The 21,450-nt window shown below is 37.9% G+C and overlaps 2 protein-coding genes across 7 annotated transcripts in view; both read right to left on the bottom strand.

Annotated features, from left to right (window-relative positions):
* The window catches only part of LOC129240068 (G-protein coupled receptor Mth2-like), a 34,219-nt gene extending 25,256 nt beyond the window's left edge, over positions 1-8,963 (bottom strand). For 4 of the 6 annotated variants that reach the window (XR_008582027.1, XR_008582028.1, XM_054875538.1 and 1 more), the window contains exon 1: positions 8,775-8,963. The gene's annotated coding sequence lies outside the window, so the exon portion shown is untranslated. Of the gene's footprint in view, positions 1-6,863; positions 6,884-8,774 lie in introns of those variants that run through there. The other 2 variants (XM_054875536.1, XM_054875537.1) reach the window with 2 other exon arrangements.
* A 9,881-nt stretch (positions 8,964-18,844) lies between these two features.
* LOC129240067 (odorant receptor 4-like) lies at positions 18,845-20,395 on the bottom strand. The gene is made up of 6 exons (XM_054875535.1): positions 20,093-20,395; positions 19,950-20,042; positions 19,787-19,892; positions 19,410-19,713; positions 19,125-19,329; positions 18,845-19,057 (listed from the first exon to the last, which is right to left on the bottom strand). The coding sequence occupies exons 1-6, from the start codon at positions 20,393-20,395 to the stop codon at positions 18,845-18,847; spliced, it is 1,224 nt and encodes a 407-aa protein (XP_054731510.1).
* Between the last annotated feature and the right edge of the window lie 1,055 nt (positions 20,396-21,450).

Below are 21,450 nucleotides of genomic sequence, written 5' to 3'. Positions count from 1 at the left end.
TTATAAGTGGTACAAAGACTTCAAAGAGGGTCGAGAACGTGTTGATGACTTGGAGCGCTCCGGACGACCATCGACGACAACAGATGACCAACACGTCAATAAAGTGAAGGAGTTAGTGCTCAAAAATCGTTGGTTGACTGTTAAAGATCTTACCGATATGATCGAAATATCAGAAGGATCTGTGAAAACCATTTTGAAAGACTATTTGGGCCTACGAAAAGTCAAATCTCGTTTGGTACCGAAAACTCTCAATTTCTTGGAAAAAAGTCGTCGCGTTGATGTGTGTGAAACAATGCTTTCAGACTATCAGGACAAGCTCAAATGCATCATTACGGGAGATGAGACTTGGATTTATGCTTACGACCCTGAAACAACCGACCAATCAAGCGAATATCGTGCTAAAGGCGAGGCCAGACCGAAAAAAGCACGTCAAAGTCGTTCAAAAAGAAAGGTCATGATGACAGTTTTTCGATTTTCGTGGTGTGGTGCACTATGAATTCCTTCCACCTGGCCAAACTGTTAAAGCTGAATCGAAGAAGGTGCTGATGGCTATACTGGAAATGGACTATTTGGCATGTTTCGGGGATTGGAAAAATCGTTGGCATAAGTGTATTTCATCGAGAGGGGATTATTTTGAAGGGGATGAAATTGATTTACAAGAATAAATAAAGATTTTTCATTTTACAACCAAATTCACCTTACTTTTTGCCCACAGTAAAAAAAAAAAGAAAATATTGATCCTGGCAATCCTAATAAGGATAATGGAAAACTTTTTTCCAAATTATTGCATTGTCATCGGTCCTTGATAGGTGTGCAAAATTCCAAGTCGATCAGATTTTTAGAAGCCAGTGAAAATTAAACTCAAAGATTCCGTTACATACATACAACCCGAGCTAATAAAAGTGTGTTAAAAAAGAGCGCACCACTTCCTCTGATCTTCTCACTATTCGCCCGATTTCTCGATTTGAATAGCCCTCTATATGGTACAGGCTGATTTGGACCTTTTCAGAATTATTAATATACTATCCCTTTGGCATTTTGATAAAAATCTTAAAAAGCGCATTATCAAAATAATTTTGCACTTGGATTGTTAAAAAATATTACCAATTATCAATTTAACGCAAAAAAAATATTTTTATTACCCCTTATTCAGGTGTGTATAAGCAAATACCTTTTTATTTTAAGCGTGATATTTAATATACAAAGCAACGATTTAAGTATATAGGTATAACAAAGAATCTGGAATTTTATACGCAATCTAAATTTCCGTCAGTTTGACAAGCAATATGAGTTAGAAGTTGTTGTGAGCAATGCATTGAGAAAATAGAGAGAAGGTAGTAAAACCAAAATTAAGAGTAGGTTTATAGGAATATATGGAACTGCATTTACATACATAATTTCTGCAAATAGCGCTCCACAATAAGTGTGGGTCGTAATGAAATAAAACAAACGGCATGTGAGGTATGCTTCGCCTTTACAAGATGGCGCGAATCCGAGAGGTCAAATTTTTAACGAGTATAATTGAGCTAAGACCTGGGTTAACTTGACTTTGAAGGTATCGGCAGCTTGTGGCCTATTTGCATGAAAGAAAAAGAAAATTTCACAAGCAAAAGGCTAGGGGTCAAATCTCATGACCTTTATAGTATAGCAACACGGCCCAAACCCCAATCATTAACTAACGGGTTTTCCAATAACAGGTGTTATTTTTAATAGCCCGCTATTTCGGTAGATGTCACTTTTGAAGCTGTCAGTTTTTGATATTTGACAAGTAGAAACTTCACCATTAATAAAAATGGAATGTTACACGCTTAAGCAACGCACTGAAATTATTAAAATTCACCAGAAAAATCGTAAAAATTTGGCAGAGACGGGTCCTAAAACTCGAACATTTTTGGGTCATCGTGCAGCACCTTTTCGGACCGCAACACAGAAATTGGTGAAAAAATGCGAACTATTGGGACAAGTTAGTGATGTGAAGAATAAAACCCGTGCACGTTGCTAAAGAACAGCCGAAAATATTGCTGTTGTAGCCAAAAGGGTTGAAGAAAACCCAGGCTTGTCCATTCCTCATCGTTCTTTGGAATTAGACATTGCACAAACGTCATTACACCGTATTTTGCATAAAGATTTGGGTCTTAAGGCTTATAAAGTCCAGTTAACACAAGAACTCAAGCCGGCCGATCATCAACAACGTCGTGTCCTTGCTGATTGGGTCGTTGAAATGCATGAAAATAGTCCGCAATTCAATCTAAAAATCATCTTGAGTGATGAGGCCCATTTCCACCTCGGTGGCGGTTTGGTGCGGTTTATGGTCCGGCGGAGTCATTGGATCTTACTTTTTCGAAAATGAAGCTGGAGCAACAGTTACGGTTAATGGATGAATTCACCGGAATTTTAAACACAAATGTAGCAACCTAACAAAAAACCAGAGTCAGATCAGTTGACTTAGAGCGTCTACTGGCGGTTGTTCCGGGAACTTATTGATAAAAGTGATATGTGAACTACTCCTCATCCTTGACTTTGGAAATTGTAGAGAAATTTAACTAAATATAAGGTTGGCAAAAAAGTCTTGCGGTATTTCCGCAAGCTTGTCTTTGCAAGCGCGTAGTTCTAGTTGTATTCGTCGCATCGGTTCGCGCTAGTGCTTTTTGGAAAGCCCTTTTCACGTGCTAACACGTGTTTGATTAATTGTTGTTTGCTTTTAGTCGTTCGTGAGTTATAGCGTCGCAAACATGGAGCAAAATAAAGAGAAAATACGGCATATTTTACAGTACTACTACGATAAAGGCAAAAATGCATCTCATGCTGCCAATAAAATTTGTGTAGTTTATGGACCCGATACAGTTTCCATTTCCACCGCACAACGATGGTTTCAACGTTTTCGTTCTGGTGCAGAGGTGATCGAAGATGCGCCACGGTCCGGAAGACCTGTCGTCGAAAATTGCGATAAAATCGCTGAATTGATCGAAAGAGACCGGCATAGTAGCAGCCGTAGCATCGGCCAAGAGCTGGGCATGAGTCATCAAACCGTTATAAACCATTTGAAGCTTGGATTCAAAAAGAAGCTCGATGTATGGGTGCCACACGACTTGACGCAGAAAAACATTTTTGCCGGATGGATGCATGCGAATCGCTTCTGAATCGCAACAAAATCGGCCCGTTTTTGAAGCGGATGGTGACTGGCGATGAAAAGTGGGTCACTTACGATAACGTGAAGCGCAAACGGTCGTGGTCGAAAAGCGGTGAAACTGCCCAGACGGTGGCCAAGCCTGGATTGACGGCCAGGAAGGTTCTTCTGTGTGTTTGGTGGGATTGGCAGGGAATCATCCACTATGAGCTGCTCCCCTATGGCCAAACGCTCAATTCGGACCTGTACTGCCAACAACTGGACCGCTTGAATGCAGCACTCATGCAGAAGAGGCCATCTTTGATCAACAGAGGCCGAATTGTCTTCCATCAGGACAACGCCAGGCCACACACATCTTTGGTGACGCGCCAGAAGCTCCGGGAGCTCGGATGGGAGGTTCTTTTGCATCCACCGTATAGTCCGGATCTCGCACCAAGTGATTACCACCTATTTCTGTCCATGGCGAACGAGCTTGGTAGTCGGAAGTTGTCCACAAGAGAGTCCTGTGAAAATTGGCTCTCCGAGTTTTTTGACAATAGGGAAGCGAGCTTCTATAAGAGGGGCATTATGAAGTTGGCATCTCGTTGGGAACTCGTCATCGAACAAAACGGCGCATATTTGACTTAAATCGCATTATTATAACCAATTTTATGAACAATTGAAAATTCAATAAAAATACCGCAAGACTTTTTTGACAACCTTATACAATGGCGCACAATCATAGTCCTGACTTAGAGCACATTTTAGTTAGAGTAGTACTAAATTTTTAGATAAGTCGATTTTATTTTTAAGTATATCACAGTCAGTTTGGTGCCATACTACACGCTGAACTAACTTTGCGGAAACTGCCATTACTCTGCAAAAAATCGATTGCTCAAAACTGTCAAACACGCGTTTTTGCGCTTATGTTTACTCGAACGTATGTACTTGTGGTTTGTTTGGTGGATAGTGAATAAGCGGCATTTGCTGATGGCAGGGCAGTTAAAGGCGCAAATTGCTCATGGGCGCGAATGCAAAAGTGTGCTGAAGAGGACTCCGAGTAGTTGCATGCCTTGCTGGTAAAACTTTTTTTGTTGCAAATTCAAAAAGGGAATTCAACTAAAATCACCTAACTGTAGATATATGTATATTGTACATATGTACACATATAAGTGCATATAAAACTTTTAATAAGACTGAACTATTTTTGTTCAGTGACTTTGTCTAGCATACTTCTTCCTCTAAATCGAATGGATCAAATCGATGCGTGTTCTTATCCTATTTTGGTCATTCATTATGAATCATTTATAATATCAAAATAATTTACAAAATAGTACAAATGCATTTTTTTATACAAATCACAGTTTAAACGCTGCGAACACCCACAGGCATTGCAATTTCGTGCAATTGACTCGCTTGGCAAAACTTTCCTCACTAATTGCGAGAACTTACAAAGAGCATTAGTGGATGTGGATCCATGTAGGCGAAACAGCAATTTACAGATTGACAGGTCGTGACTGAACTACTCATTTCCCATCATTTGAAATTAGATGCCTTGCGAATTGAAGCCAAGAGTTGTCTAACGATGTTGATAATTCAAAGCAAAAAAAAATAAAACAAATAACTCATGGAGCCCGAAGGTATGCACGAATATGGAAGGAAAATTAAAAAATGCATTCGTTGACTCAGGAGCTGGCTGCGCAGCATTTCCATTTCGGAGAAAACATAAAATATTACGTCGTTCAAAGGGGAAGGAGTTTTTTAGACGCGGTAGCCGTATTTCACCAGAAACCTCGGTAATATTTTCGAGAATGTTCAATAATGTTCATTGAAAGTATTGCCCATCGCTGGCTACTACTTTTTTCAATCTTTCTGGTAGATCTCGTATACCGTCGCGGTACAACTGTTCATCTTTTGAGGCTATCCACGGATCAAGCCATTTTTTGATGTGTTCATATGAATGGAACTGCTGGTCAGCTAGGCCATGTGCCATCGATCGGAACAGGTGATAATCGGACGGCGCAATATCTGGAAAATATGGCGGGTGGGGTAGAATTTCCCATTTCAGTGTTTCCAGGTAGGTTTTAACGGGTTTGGCAACGTGAGGCCGAGCGTTGCCATGCTGTAGAATCACTTTTTCATGCCTCTCCGCGTATTGCGGCCGTTTCTCGCGCAGTGTTCGGCTCAATCGCATCAACTGAAGTCGATATCGATTCCCAGTGATGGTTTCGCCGACGTAGAAGCATGACCTGGCTTTCTTTTCTTTGGATTGCTGTAATTAATCCATTTTTCATCACCCGTCACGATGCGATGAAGAGAGCCCTTCCTTTTTTGCTGCTGGAGCAGTTGTTCACAGGCGAAAAAACGACGTTCAACATCCCATTTTTTTAGCTCATAAGGAACCCAAGTCCCCTGTTTCTCAATCATTCTCAAATCATGCAATCCCTTGGCAATGGATTGGCGGATAACTCCTAATACTGAAGCAAGCTCTTCTTGCGTTTGTCACGGATCCTCATTGAGCAATGCCTACAATTCAGCGTCTTCGAAGGTTTTTGACCTTCCTTCACGCGGACGGTCGTCAACATTAAAATCACCGTATTTGAAGCGACGGAACCAATCTCGGCACGTTGTTTCACTTAAAGCAGCATCTTCATACATTTTTTGTAGCTCTCGATGCGCTTCAGCCACCGTTTTTTCGAATAAAATCAGACATTTTCACAAAACCAAAAGTATATGATACCAAAACAAAATCACAAATGTATCGAAGCAGTTTGTTTACCATATGTCTAGACTTGGTTTATGACGTTTAGGTTATGTTAGAATCGTCTAACACACAGCGCTGGCGGCATCTACTGACAAACAGCGGGAACTTAGTTGCGCACCTAAAATTTTTTTAAACGATAGCTTACAATCTAGTTCTTAACCCTTTCATGTTCAAATCAAAATCACTTCCTAGTTTGTTCTAAACTCGTATATGCATCTTTGATTTGGAAACCAATTTATACCTCTCATTGAAATAGAATTGAAAGGGCCGTAGCCGTGAGTTGATGTGTGAATACCTACGCACAGTTCGAATCTCCGTGCATGAAATAGCAAAATAATAGAAGTTTTTTTCTAATAGCGGTCGCCCCAGACGATGGCAAGCCTCCAAGTATATTTCTGCTATGAAAAAGCTCCTCATAAAAAATACCTGCCGTTCGGAGTCGGCTTGAAACTGTAGGTCCCTCCATTTGCGGAAGACGTAATTGTATTCATAGACTTAAATAAATGAAATAAAATTGCAAGATTCAAATATTGCTTAAGGCTCATGGTAGACGTATATCTATCAATATCTATTGTGATATTTAGACCGCGAGCCATGTTTATGGATTTTAAAATATTCATGGATGGCGAGTGTGCTACACGCTCAATATTTATTGACGGTATTTACAAGATTGTGATACTACCAAAAGTGAGCCATTAAAAGTTTGGTCGCAAAATACACAAATATAAATTAAATCCTTTTAATTTGTGTTATTTTGTTTTTATTTCACCAAGTACAGATCTCTCGGATATTGAAGGATCGTGAGTGTATAATTATTCACGTTCACACGTTCAATAATTATTAACAGTTTGCGATCCGTACTAATGGATTTCTTTTGCGATATGGATCACGATCCGTCAATATGCCACGCTACACGCTCCATAAATATTGTGATCCAAAAATATTGTCAGCAGATGTTGAACCTCTGGCACGTGCCTCTTACTTCCGGTGTACCGTTATAATTTTCGACGTTGTAAGTGTTCACTTGTATGTATGCACATGCGTAACATCCTCTTAACTGGTTAAAAGCGTTTTACACAAATTTTATGACTACAGTTTTTTATTTTATTTTTAATAATATCAATACACTGCCGGTTATGTGACAATTACTCTGCATCTTTGACCGCAAGGAAAAATCTCATTACCGCAACACATGTGGAGCTTCGTCGGTTAAAAATAAATACACATTTTTACATACATACGTACATACATAAAAAGAAAACAGTTTTCTGAAGAAAATATGACTGTGTCACTTTTACCAGCATAATAATGTAACTATCATAAGCGATAATAGAAGCGATGTTGACGGGATTAATGATCAAATTAGAAATATTGTGATTGCTGTTTGTTTTTGTGCAAGTCTTTAAGCCCATAGATTTTTTCCAATTCAAAAATATACAATATTGACCAAAATAAAACACCACCCTTACTAAATTTCTAATAATGCCAAATAATTCAATAAAAACCATGTGAAATATTCCATTTTTTGTACCATGTTTCTCGTATTAATTCGGTGTAAACATAGTAAAAATTATTCAATACTTTTAATATATCATAAAAACTAAAATTGGTAGTTACCACACAACTTTAGATTGCTTTAAATCTTTCTTTTAATTAAGGAGTCATTGTGACTTGAAGTTTTTTGTGGCCTTCCCACTTTATGCGTTGTAGAAGCACAACCCGTTCGTTGAAATTAAAAAAACAATCGCGAAATTACACTGCTATTTATCGGATAAATTTCACAAATTTTGTGTCGTGATAATCTGCTTCTGCAAACACTTATAATTTTTTTTTTAATTCATTGGATAATATATTTCTCGCCTCATTTATTGAGTTACCCTTATGCACCGTTCTACGAGTACTAAATTGTCAAATTCGTAAAAAAATTACAGCTACTCACACCCAGGTTTATGTACCGTCAGTAAGAGAATTCAAGCAACACTCAGCGCTGTCATAACAAAAAAAAAATTGGGGGAATGCTATGGATAATTTCAATTTTAATACTTCTTATCAAAAATTTTGAATAATTTTTGTCCTATTTCATTAATACAGAATTAATAAGAAAAATATGGTACACAAAATGTAATACTTCACGTGGTTTTTATTGAATTATTTCGCATTATTAGAAATCCTGTAAGGGTGGTGCTTTAGTTGTGGCCAATACTGTACATTTTTGAATTGGAAACAATCTATGGGATATAAACACTTACACACACTTAAACACAAAAGTAAATTGAAAGAAATTAATAAATTTTTCGTTAACTCAATGTCTCAATTTAATTTAAAAATTCAGTTTGATGCTATTTTTATCACTTCGATGACTCCGGTTAAAAACTGAGACAAAATTTCAGGATTCATTCGCTGTATGCACTTTACACGTTGAGCGCTACATTTGTACATTTGTATGTATGTATGTATACACCATCACATATTTTAAATGCTTTTTATTGAGAAAACACTGTCGATTTCGATAAAAACCAATTTGCAGTAAAAACAACTAAAAACCGACACTTTTTTATAGGTTTACACTTTTAATGATCCTGCGACGTTGTTTTACTATAAATTCAACACATTTTGCAATCGTTCGCCATCCGGTGTACACTTATGCACTTGTAAGTTTGTGAGCGCCTACAAATACAACGCATACTTTTTGTTTTATAAGAGATACAAATTTACATACTCGTCCATGTCTACTTTTAAGAGACACCAACTCTCTTGAGCGCCATGCTTCGTGCAGCTTTTGCCAACACTAATGCATGTCGCCCACCGCACTGCTTGCTTATTCAAACTTACATACATATGTATGTGTTCATGTATATACATACATCTGTACTTATCTAAAATATCACAATAAAAGTTGTTTACCTTTTAAACGAATCGAAATAATTAAACAAAATTCAATGTGTACGTGTTTGCTATAAATTTGGTAATCCAGTCGGCATTTTATATATACGTTCCATTTATATGTATTTACTAAATTAAAAAAACGAAAATGAATTAAACAATAAAGCACCAAATCTGATTCGCACCATTCGCGCTGTTAACTAGCCAAGTGATCACTCGCAACTGTTCGAACGTTCCTTCGCAGTGGAAGAACAAAGGCCAAATAAAAATTCGCACATGCACACAAACGTATTGCGCCATATGCGCATATATGTATGTATGTGAGTGCGAACGTAATGGAATGTGTCGGGATCATGCTTTTTAGAGTCTGAATCGAAACTTTTTAAATGTATAACTGTATGTATCATGATCGCTTATACGAGTATGTACCTACATACATATGTGTGGTTGCTTATACGCAAGCCTTCTACAATTAAATTCAACTTGGCAGGAAGGCACATATGTGCCTACATATGCATGCATGTATGTATGCATGTTTGAATGGGAAAGTAGCACAAGTTCACGCCAAACGCGCCTGCTCAATTTGTGCAATGCCCTAATATTAGTATCCATTCAAAAGAAAGGCTTACCTACATACATATTTAAGTGTGAGTCCATTCATACATATTATATATACATACATACATGTGTAAGTATATAGCATGATATATATGTGTGTATATGTGCACTAAGAGATTACATTCAACCGGGTACGAGACGCTTTTAGGCCAAAACAATGTTTAACGTCGAAGTCCAGCCATGTCCATGGATATCCATATTTATATTAAATAATATTTGTATTTGGAGGTACTTTTTCCAATAGGATTTTTTTGACAGATCACGCGTAACTACTGTCAAACTAAATACATATGTTTTTCAGTACTCATTGAGGTTTCATCGTGTAAGGACTTACGCCTCAACAACGTTTACAAATCGTACAATTCTTTTGCGAAAATCGACATTATGTGAAAAGTACTCATCGCGGCCCACTTAAGGTGTTTAGCGATGAGGCCCATTTTGGCTTAATGGCTATGTCAAGACAGCCCGTGAAACAATGGATTTACTGCGTCGTCGTTTCGGTGAGCAATTTATCTCTCGACTCGAACCAGTGGAACCAAGGTCGTGTGATATCACACATTTCGACTTTTATTTTTGTGGGTATGTAAAGTCTAAATGCTTTGTGGATAAACCAGCTTCGATTGCGGCATAAGAATCAACATTACTCAAATTATTCACGAGATACCGACCGAAGTCCTCCAGTGAGTCATTGAAAATTGATGCTTACGGATGGCCGAAATACAGCGCAGTTGTGGCCAACATTTGAAAGGGATTATCTATAAAAAATAAATGGTATGAATGGTTCTACACAAAAATAATAAAGATTGTCCAATCAATTTGAATTTTCGTTGTTTTATTTCAATTTAAAACCCGACACCTCTAAATTGATCACCCTTCATGTATCACTTGCATATTTAAATATAATATGTATGTACAATACTCTACTATGTGCACTTAGTAAAATACTGTATGGTATCTGACATTTTCATAACTGCTGTCTTTGGAAACCGTAAAACAAAAGCCCATTGTCAATTAAGAGTACATACATACATACACATGCATCGGATGTTTTGGTCTTACAAACAAAACGAGTGAAATCATAGGCTTATCAAAAAACTTGTGAAAGGGAAACAAAAGCTACAAAGAAATGCAGAAAATAATTGACTGTTGAGTGAAGAATGTGTCCAATGTTTTAAAATTGAGAAATCATCCCGAAACCAGCAGCAAACCAACAAAATAATTAATTTAGTCAGACGGTAGCCAAGATTAGGAAAATGTTAAGGCTTAGTGTGAATGCAGTGACAGTGCGTAGACGTTTGGACAAAATGGCACCTAAATAAGAGACTAAACCTCACTTCCAGTGGCCGCTTTCAAAATTTTGAATATTTCTGGTCGGACGACAGTAAAGTGGTTCTTTCTAACTCAAAAGGTCGGCGTCAGCACGCAAGAAGGCCACAACACACCGTCAAGAGCGTTAAAGATGGGGGAGGTTAAATCATGTTATGGAGTTGCTTATTCTATCACAGTACAGGCCCGATCATATATCAAGTGCACAACACGCATACCTTAAAGGCAAATCTACGGAGACAGCGCTTCACGAGGTAATCGGAACAATAGAGGGCTCTCTAGAGCGCAAACATTATACCATGGCGGCATTCTTGGATATCGAAGGCGCCTTTAACAATGTTAGCACAGATGCCATCCAACGGGCGTTGATAGACCTGGAGGTGGACAGTTGCATCAGTAACTGGGTCATCTCCATGCTAGAAACCAGGATCATCAAAGCTAATATGGGTAATATCAACATAACCAAGAAGATCCACGGGGGCACTCCACAAGGGGGGGTATTATCTCCACTTCTTTGGCTAAGTGTGATTAGCAAAATCTTAATAAAACTTGACGGAGGTGGGGTAAAGGTGGTGGCGTACGCTGATGATGTGGTGTTAATGGTGTCAGGACTGTGTCCAAAAACGATCAGTGGGATCATCCAAAGGGCGTTAGGCGAGCTTAACTCTTGGGCCACAGGATGTGGGCTAAGTTTAAACCCGCGTAAAACAGAACTTATGCTTTTTACCACCAGATATAAGGTACCAACTTTTACCCTACCAAACATCAACGGACAAACTCTGTCTTTATCTACCAGTGCAAAGTACTTAGGGGTAATTTTGGACTCCAAACTTAGCTGGAAGTTAAACGTCGAAGAACGGGTAAGGAAAGCAGAAATTGCTTTATATGCCTGCAAGCGTATGCTTGGAAGAAGATGGGGTCTTCAACCTAAGCATACATTATGGCTGTATAAGGCGGTTATACGACCCATTTTATCGTATGGTTCGGTAATTTGGTGGAAAGCTCTAGGGAGAGAGTACAATACCAAATTACTCGGCAGAATACAAAGATCAGCCTGTGCAATAACGGTCCTCGCAATCAGATCATGTCCTAGAGAGGTTCTCAATGCACTGACACACGTTATTCCAATAGACCTACATATAAAGAAGACGGCAACCATGAGTGCATTTAGGTTAAATGAAGCGGGTCGCTGGAAAGGAAAAACTTATGGTCACGCTAGTCTATTATTGCGACAAACTCAGTTAACCTCGGTGAGGACTGACTACATCGTCCCGATGGTAACGTTCAATAGGAATTTTGCCACACTCTTTCCATCTAAAAAAGAATGGAACAAGGGATTCTCTCTAAACAACTTCGATACCACAGTCTATACAGATGGCAGTAAAATGGATTGTGGTGTTGGAGCTGGTATATATTCTCATAGACTTGGAATTGAAAAATCTGTGCGTCTCCCTAATACCAGCAGCGTCTTCCAAGCGGAAGTACTAGCAATTGGGGAAGCCTGTTGGTTACTAATCGCAGATTTCTCTTTTAAGGGCAATATCGCTATTCTTTCGGATAGCCAAGCCGCAATCCAGGCGCTGGACGCGACTATAACAACCTCTAAAGTGGTGGAGCAAAGTAGGAATAGCCTCACCAACTTGAGTGAAAACCATAGAGTAACCTTAATTTGGGTCCCGAGACACCGGAACATAGAAGGTAACGAAAAAGCTGATGAACTGGCAAGAGGGGGATCTGCCATGAATAGCGCTCTTGCAGTACCAGTATTCACTCCACTAGGTGCGGTCAAGAACGCAATTTCCCTAAAATACCTTCGAATTGCAGATTGTAGATGGAGAGACCAGACGACACGCAAAATCAGCAGAACGTTATGGCCCACCTACAACCTCAAGCAATCGTCGACATTAATAAACATGAAACGACGGGACACCTGTAGACTTACGGCAGTCATAACTGGCTTCTGGTCTATCGGAGAACAAGCCGCCAAAATGGGCATCCCTCACAACACATACTGTCACAGTTGTAAACAACCGGAGAAAAAATAAACAATCTTCCATTTCCTCTGTGAATGCCCTGCCCTATGGAAGGACAGAATGTTAACCCTGGGCAAACCGCTGTTCGAGAGTCTCGAGCAACTATCTGGCTTAGACGTCAACGACCTAATAAGGTTCCTAAACCGCACAGACTGGATATAATCCTGCTGCAAATAACTGTTAAACAGTTTGGTAACGAGGATGTGGCAACAAAATGGTGCGGAAGCGCTAGTTGGATTCTGGCTGAATCACCACTCTAACCAACCAACCAACAGGCCCGATACAAAGCATTGATGATATGGTCTTCCAACGCGATGATGTAATACATACATCAAAGTAATGGAGTGACCAGAGCGATTTATTGTATCATTCATCAATACACTTATGCCGACGAATAATCCAGTCATCATGTTCAGAATGGACTTCAGTGTTCGTGGGAAATTCACTTTCATGACTTCTATCAGCTGAAAACGGATGCCTCGAAGTGCTATTATTAAATTCGTTCACTACAATAGCCTTGTGAGACGGTGCCTTGTCGTGATGCAAAATCCATGCGTGTTTTTCGACGAAATTGCTCTCTCAAGCATCGCACAAAATCCAGATAATATTTCGTATTTGCCCTACGACCTATCTATCTGTTTGTATTCAAAGGTGCCAGAACGAGTCCATTCAAGCTTTGGGGAAAAAGCAGCGCGCGTGCTGAAGAAACTGACTGCAAAATACTTACACGACTGCTTCACTGAAAGCAAAATTGGCATGGGCGTTATGGGAATTGAGGAGCAGTGTAAATGTATGAAAATCTAAAAATTCTATAAAAATCTGAATTTTTTATTGTTTGCGATTTAGAATTATATGCAATTTTTATTCCTAACAACAATACTACTTATATTATCTTGGGTGCTCGTCTTTGCCGATTTAGAAAGAAATGGCCAGTCTACACATTTTCACAAACGATCGTTCGGAAATTAATGAACGCGCATACATATGTGTGAAGTATATAGGTAGGTACATTGCAAGACAGCCGAGTATCAACTAAGTGTTTATATTTCATTATAATTCATTAAAAATACACTTACCAAACGACTCATCTTTGTTCAAGACTCGAGAAAAAATTGAGTACTTTCTCCTTGAGATATTTATCTATTTATTAATCTACAGTAAAAAATTTGCTACAAACTAGACAAAACTTAATGCAAAAATCCTATATTAAAATATGCCAGAGCAGAATACTCCCACTGCGCTCCGCAAAGTTACAATAAAATTATAGCATTAGACAACTGGCAGAGGGTCGCATTGTCACGCTACAATTCACAGCCCAAAAGTATGCATTGAATGCGCTATTGCAAACTTTGTAAGTGTTGCAAATATCTTTTCGCTTGCATTTTGTTGTTGTCTCTTCGCATGGGATACACGACTTTGCAATTGGTACCACGGTTTTGCAAGAAGAAACTCAGGGTGTAAAGTGCTCAGCAGTACCTTGCAGGGTATGTTTCTGGATATTCAACGTGCATATGTATGTGTGCATGTGCAGATAATATGTGCAAGCATCCATCAGTCACCAGCAAGGCAAATTTCTTAAAAGCTATTTTCTGTCTGCGATGAGAGCAGAAGAAATTCTACTGACGGAGGTGTCTACTTTCTGCATTAATGTTTACAAAATAAAGCAAAAATTTGAAAGTGCCCCAATTTATTTTAAGTAAATAATATACATGTTTGTAACGGGTGTTTTTTGAATCTTTTTTATTGTAATCTGGTAGGAATATATTTTTTTAATATGATATCCGGCATATATCCGCCGCGGCTACGAGTTACATGATCCACTCGGAGAGTACAACTTTTGACTACTTTTTCCCATAAATCTGAGCGTATGGCGTCAATGGTGGCTTAAATATTGCCATAAATCGATTGTTAAGTGCGCTAAATGCCCAATGTCGTCCATGTTTAGCTGATTAATTTTTGGAAATAAAAATTCAGTCAGCATAGCTTGATAGCGCTCGCCATATACCGCAACGGCAGCTCCTTCCTCATTTCGAAAGAAATAAGTGCCAATGATATCGCCAGTGCTCTATAAACTTCGCGGACAGATTTTTTTTTTTTTTTCAAAGTAAATTTCTACAATTTGGAAGCGTTTTTGTGGTATTAAAGAACACAGAAATGTCAACACAGTTTGTCCATAGTTATCGATATCGATAGTTCTCATGCAGCTAAAAAACACCCGACCCATTTTGGAAATTATAGGAAACAAGGTTTTTTCTTGCGACTTCCGAAATCTTTAATCGTAATAATACCAAAACGAACCGTGTCCTGGCAACGAAAGTGTTTTTTTCTACAAAGCAGAAAGCCAATATTTCGATTTGTATGTGCATATGTTTCGATCTGCTCTTTCAAACCAGTAAAGACTTGTTCAAAAACCTTAAGAAGTATTTTTAAAACCTTACAAAAATTATTTTTATTTTCCAACAACAGATTTATTTTAAAATTTTTTACACACTTCATTTCAGAAATTGCCTTTTCTACATTAACAAAAAACAGATAAAGGTATAAAAATCTGGCCAACAGATGCACAACTCATAGGCCTCTGGAATCGTATCCAACGAATTTAACGAATTAAACCTCAACAGGATTTTGTGCAACATGAGCGCTCCACTGATAAGCAAACGCCAGTCTAATAATAACTTGAATGGCGGCGACAAAGCCACTCTCGCCGTCTACAAAAGCCAAATGCCGTTGCCAAATGTTGAGCTCGTGTGAACCGATTTGCCCTGTGTCAGCGTCGGATGGGAAAATTCACAAGGCCAGAAAGAAGTGCTTCAGTCAGTTTGCTACTTTCCGCTCTAAGCGGACAGTCGATTCTAAGTTTCAACAAACATTCGGACTCTTGCATATGTAATCAATTACGATTGTTAGCTAAATATAATTGTGAAGGTGTTATGGTGTTAACGAGCCGAAATTGCATAATTGCGTAATTGAAAGGATACAATGCCACACCTGGCCTATGGAAATGACCTAACAATTAGCATCAAATTGCCTTTGAAAAATCATTTCCGATATTCGTCCATAATTTATAAATTGTTTAGATACGCAACGCTGAAAAGTCCCGGGTCTAACACATAGATGGTACTAGTTTTATTGCATTCACCTCTTTTTTATTCTATTCTATTCATTATTTCGTGAATTTTTGTGCTAAGAGTGGCGCTACTTTTGTTATTCTAAAACCAATGGATCCAATTAATTAATTGCTTCTTGATGTGAAAATAAAGGGTTTTCCAATAACAGGCGCTATCGAGAGATGATTAACGATTTTTTATGGCCGGAATTGGATGGTATTGATCTGGACAATGTTTATTTTCAACAAGACGGCGCTACGTGCCACACAAGCAACGAAACCATAGATCTTTTACGGGAAAAGTTTCCGGACCGTGTTATCTCTCGAAGAGGTGGTCGCAATTCAGCCCAGAGTTGATTCAAGACCTCAAAGATGGAATTCGTGAGGCTATCGAGGACATATGGAAAACGGTTATAGAAAATTTCATGAAAAGGATATTGTCTTGTAAGCGTGGTCGTGGTGGTCATCTCTTTATAATGAAATAAACATCCGATCATTTATATTAAAAAATAGCGCTTTTCTTAGAATATCAAAATAACACCTCTTATTGGAAAACTCTTTATACCGTACGAGCGAAGCAATGGCTTGAAAAGTGTTATGAGGACTGCGCTCCATCGGAAACAACAATAAAACGATGGTTTTTTGACTTCAACGCAGTGGACGTCTAAATAAGACGGTAATACCAGAAAACATCAAAAAAGTCCGCAAAATCGTTTTGAATGATCGAAAAATGAAGTTAGGTGAGATAGCTGTCATTCGTAAAGATATCAAAGAACGTGTTGCCTGAGCATTTGACTATGAGAAAGCTCTGTTCAAAGTGTGTGCCGCATTTCCTCACTATTTTGTTGCAACGCACTCTGTCACAAGTCAATCAAAACAGTGGCAAAACTACGAGAATTGCAATTCGAATTGTTCCCACATCCACCGTATTCGCCAGATTTGGCTCCCAGGGATTACTGGCTGTTCAAAAATGCTCGCCAGTACAAAATTTCGCTCGAATGAAGAGGATATCGCTGAAACCGAGGCCTATTTTGAGATGAAAGATAAATGGTATTGAAATGTTAGAGCGACGCTGGAAAGATTGTGTTGCTCTTGATGGAAATTACGTTGATGAATAAAGCTAAGTTTGAACAAAAAAACATATTTTCTTTGTTAGGCCCGGGACTTTTCAGCCCATGTGCTATGCTATGAATAAAATGATTGAAAAAAAAACATTTGTGATTCCACATGAGTTTGGTAAAATGTGTGCCACACATGACTATAATAACAATAATTTGTATTTTGATAATTTTCAGACTTTGCGGAGGGATGCTTTGTTTACTGAAAAGAAAAAGAAAGAAAAGAAACTTTTCTTTAATTTTGAGCACAGTTTGGAAGACATAAAGGGAATTCAGAATTGCAGAGATCACCACTTACTTGTCATGTGCTGGTAGAGATAATTTTTTATAATAGATAATTAAGTTCTGGAGAAGTCAGAAAAAACAGTTTATATCCTGAACTCAAAGAATTTTCTTTTAAGATATCACTTTTTCCTTCCACATACTTTTGCGAATACATTTTTCTGATTTAAAATTGATTTGTTCCAAGCAAAGAAATATATTAAATAGAAATCATTTAAAAAATATATTTCTAACCAGAAACTGTGCCAAAAGTATCATATAAATATTAATATGGAATAAACTACCTTTTGAAGGATATGGTGTCCTTATCGTCAATTCAATTTCTTTCCTTTCTGCAAAATAAATGGTATGGAGTGGTTCAATTGCTTAATTTTTTATTGAAGTTTCTTTCAGAATCGATATTTCTTATGTTATTATACCTTCTACTCAAATATGAACGAGACGTTATCAATAAAACGGTCCGCGGATGAAATATGCCAAAAAAAATTTTTTTGTTTTTTGGTAGGACTGTTATAAGCTTACATGGCAAATTTCAGCGTGATATGTCACATAGTTTGTATTCTGTGCTACTGTAAACAAGTCAAGCTCGAGTGTGTTCTTCGAATTTAACGGTGGAAATTCAAGTTGAACAAAGAATTCGTTTGAAATTTTGTTATTCCAACAATACGCCTTAAAAATGTTGCAGACAACCTATGGGGACTCTGCTCTATCGCGTGCACGTGTTTTCCAGTGGTACAAATCGTTCAAAGAGGGCCGTACATCAACCCAAAAAACCACGCCAAAGTCGCTCAAAAATTAAGGTTATGCTGACTGTTTTTTTTCGATTACGAAGGTGTGGTGCACTCGGAGTTTCTTCCGCAAGGCCGATCGGTTAACGCTGAATATTATTTAGACGTTTTAAAGCGTTTGCGCGAGAACATTCGTCTTAAAAGGAAGGAATTGTGGGACAACAAGTCATGGTTCTTGCATCACCATAATGCACCAGCTCACACATCACGTCTTGTTCGCGATTATTTGAACAAAAATAATGTTAATATCGTTCCGCAAGCACCGTATTCGCCTGATATGGCTCCATGTGACTTTTTCCTGTTTCCCAAGCTCAAGTTGCCGCTCCGTGGAAACATTTTGAAACAATTGAAGTCATAAAAGAGAATTCGAAGAACACACTCGAGCTTGACTTGTTTACAGTAGCACAGAAAACAAACTATGTGACATATCACGCTGAAATTTGTCATGCAAGCTTATAACAGTCCTACCAAAAAACAAAAAATTTATTTTTGCCATATGTCATCCGCGGACCGTTTTATTGATAACGTCTCGTTCATATTTGAGCAGAAGCTACATACATATATAATATATAAATTTTAATTTTAGGCGTATATATACCATAGTGAAGTGGAACAGTATTAATTGTTCATTGTTAGTACATTTGGTCTTTAAATTTTACTCTTTTCACCATTGTGCAGTTCGATTACGCTGTGCTCCCCAACACACTCGCAAGCTCAATTTTGCCGACCTGTGATTTAATGTCACGATCCCGTGAAATAAGTGTATGTATATAAATGGTCGTGGCTGGCCCAGCTCCTCCTCTGATTTGTGCCTCGCATCTTAGCGTCCATATACCTGTCGCAAAAATGCAATAAAGCTATACGACTTGCTTAAAATTCCCGAAAAACTGGGCAAGGAAAGGGACATGAAACCGCCGGCCGTGAATACGAAAGGTTCTTGCGACTGAGAAAGAAAAAGCAAGAGCGAGTTTTTGAAACGCTGGTCGAACTCATACCAAGGCGAACCATAGCCGCTTGTGGCCAATGTCTTGCTCTGAAAATAATGTTTATAAAAAATACAAATTTAAAGAATTTTCAGTCGGAAAATATTAAAAGTTCACCTGTTCTGAAACTTCATTGCCAAACCAACAGTAAAAAAATAGCTCACAAAATATACAGCCACAATAACAGTAGATGAGAGAAGCGCCGTCTGGATCTTCCGCCTTGACATTGGCTTGAAATCCCGTCATGGCGAATATCACGAGTGACGTGAAAAATTGTATGAGAAGTGGCATTCGAAAAATATCTTCAACCTCATTTCGCAACCTTTAAAATTAAAAACAATTCGAAATGTATGTAAGTAATTATTTGGGTTAATTGTAGTCCACTGCCTCAACATAACGCACTCAATTAGCAGGCAGTGATGCTCAATTATAGCTCGTAACTTATTTTCAGGATTGATTTCCCTAGAGTCCATAGTTCCCTCTTCTGCTTCAAATCCCAGCTTGAACTCATCGAAAGCCAAATTCAGTATATTCAGCTGGCATCGAATCTGATTAATCATAGTAACATTCAGATAGTCGACTGCGACGATTTGCAGTGCAACAACCAGCACACTGAGGCCCATATAGACCAGTTGCATACCAAATGGCATCCAATCAGGCAATTTGACACGATATGGAAATATTCGGCCAGCTACTTCTTTAGGATCTGTTCGGATGTTGATTTAGAAATGCAATAAGTTATTGGCTCATGATAAATTTTCCATGTAAAAAAGACTTACTGTAAAACAAATAGATAATGCCTAAAACAGCAGTAAACCCGACCAGCGAGGCATAAATTGTTAATGGGATCTTGTTCTTAAATTCATCACGAAGAAATGCCTTTAACTATAAAAGTATTCATGAATTAGGAATTTCGATATGAATTTTGACGAGTCGCTTAACCTGATTCTTCGAAATTACATAAGTCTTTGCCGCATACTCTATCTTTCGCACCACAATTGCGATATCGTCGAGGCGATAAATAATATTAACAACCTAAAATATTTGCGATTAATATTTGTTTATTAAATTTGTTTCATATTCACCTTTATTGCTCCAGCCACGTGGGTCAATGACAAACAGATATTTTGCGTAAGGCTATCCAGATTGGGCCAGCATAAAATCAGATCGTATATCTCGAACCCCGTGTAAAGGAATGTCACCACTAAAGTAGCTAGGAATCCATACACTACAAGTGCGGCCCTCATTGGAGGTGACTCCGCTTTCAAGCCCACAATAGGAACGCCAAATAACTGTGCTAGCCACACATTATACTGCAAGGATCCAATTTGACCGATTGCTGGATCAGAGGGAAATATACGAAATGACAATTCCTCCAATCTATTCATTGTGTAATCTTCTCAAGTTATCGTGGGCAACTAGAAGAATTTCGTTTCGAAACCATGTTTTTGTATAGGGCATATGCATATATGTATGTATGTATGTAATGCAAACTATTTAGAAATTCAGCAGTGCGAAATTAATTAAATGATTGTAACCTTGTTTTGCATTCTGAATGCACTTTGCATTTAAATGTATATCCATAATTATTATAAACTTATTAAATATTAAAATTACTGCCAGTCTCTGGAAAATGAAAACATGTTGGTTGAATCATAGAAGTTCCAGAACATTGTTTTTTTTTTTTTGGTTTTAACCCTAGAGTACGAAACATATTTTACGTACGTTGTAACGAATGATCGTCGAATCGACGACGTATTTTTTTAATTGACTACAGCTATAGCTTAAAACCAAACATACTCTGTTAATAAATGATTTTAATTATTTTGACATCCGATTAATCTATATAAACTACAAATTCAATTTTTATTCATAGGAAACGGATTTATTAATTTTTGTACTAACTCATTTCATGTTGTACAAAATTTTGAGATCATAAAAAAAGCAACTAAATATTATTGTAAAACAAAAATAAAAAAATAAAAGCAGTAAAAACTTAAAAATTACACATTCTTAGCTTGAAAAAAAGTTAAAGAAAAATTCAAAAAACATTCACATTGAACAAGAGTCACACAGTTCAACTTTGTGCTCTCCACATATAGGTTTTTCGCATTTATCACATTTTGACTTCGTCATTCGTCGTTTTTGGTACGGACATACTTCTTTTATTTTCTTTTTTATCCTTTTTGGTTAACTCCCCGTTTTTTTTACTGCAATTCGGAGTAACAATATTTTCAATATTTGCTCTTGTCTTGCTAAGTACCTTTGGCATTTCCAGTCTTTCTTTTTGCCATGGTTCAACAAGACTCTTGTGGAGCTCTTTCATGAATTGTCTGCGGTTGAGAGGTTTTAATGCTTTTTGTAAGTTCCTTCACATAATATTCTCCAATCGGTATATTTCCTCTACTTGAATCCTTTCCCAAATATGGTATAGCATTAACCA

Source organism: Anastrepha obliqua, chromosome 3, assembly GCF_027943255.1.
Source record: "Anastrepha obliqua isolate idAnaObli1 chromosome 3, idAnaObli1_1.0, whole genome shotgun sequence".
Taxonomy (NCBI): Eukaryota; Metazoa; Arthropoda; class Insecta; order Diptera; family Tephritidae; genus Anastrepha; species Anastrepha obliqua.
Note: the sequence above shows the minus strand (reverse complement) of the source record. Positions and strands in the feature narration are given on the sequence as shown.

Coding starts and splice junctions, on each gene's coding strand:
- LOC129240067 (XM_054875535.1), bottom strand. CDS start 20,395: ATGAATAGATTGGAGGAATTGTCATTTCGTATATTTCCCTCTGATCCA. Junction 19,714..19,786: donor CATTATCTATTTGTTTTACA/GTAAGTCTTTTT, acceptor ACATCCGAACAG/ATCCTAAAGAAGTAGCTGGC. Junction 19,058..19,124: donor GCAATGAAGTTTCAGAACAG/GTGAACTTTTAA, acceptor CATTATTTTCAG/AGCAAGACATTGGCCACAAG.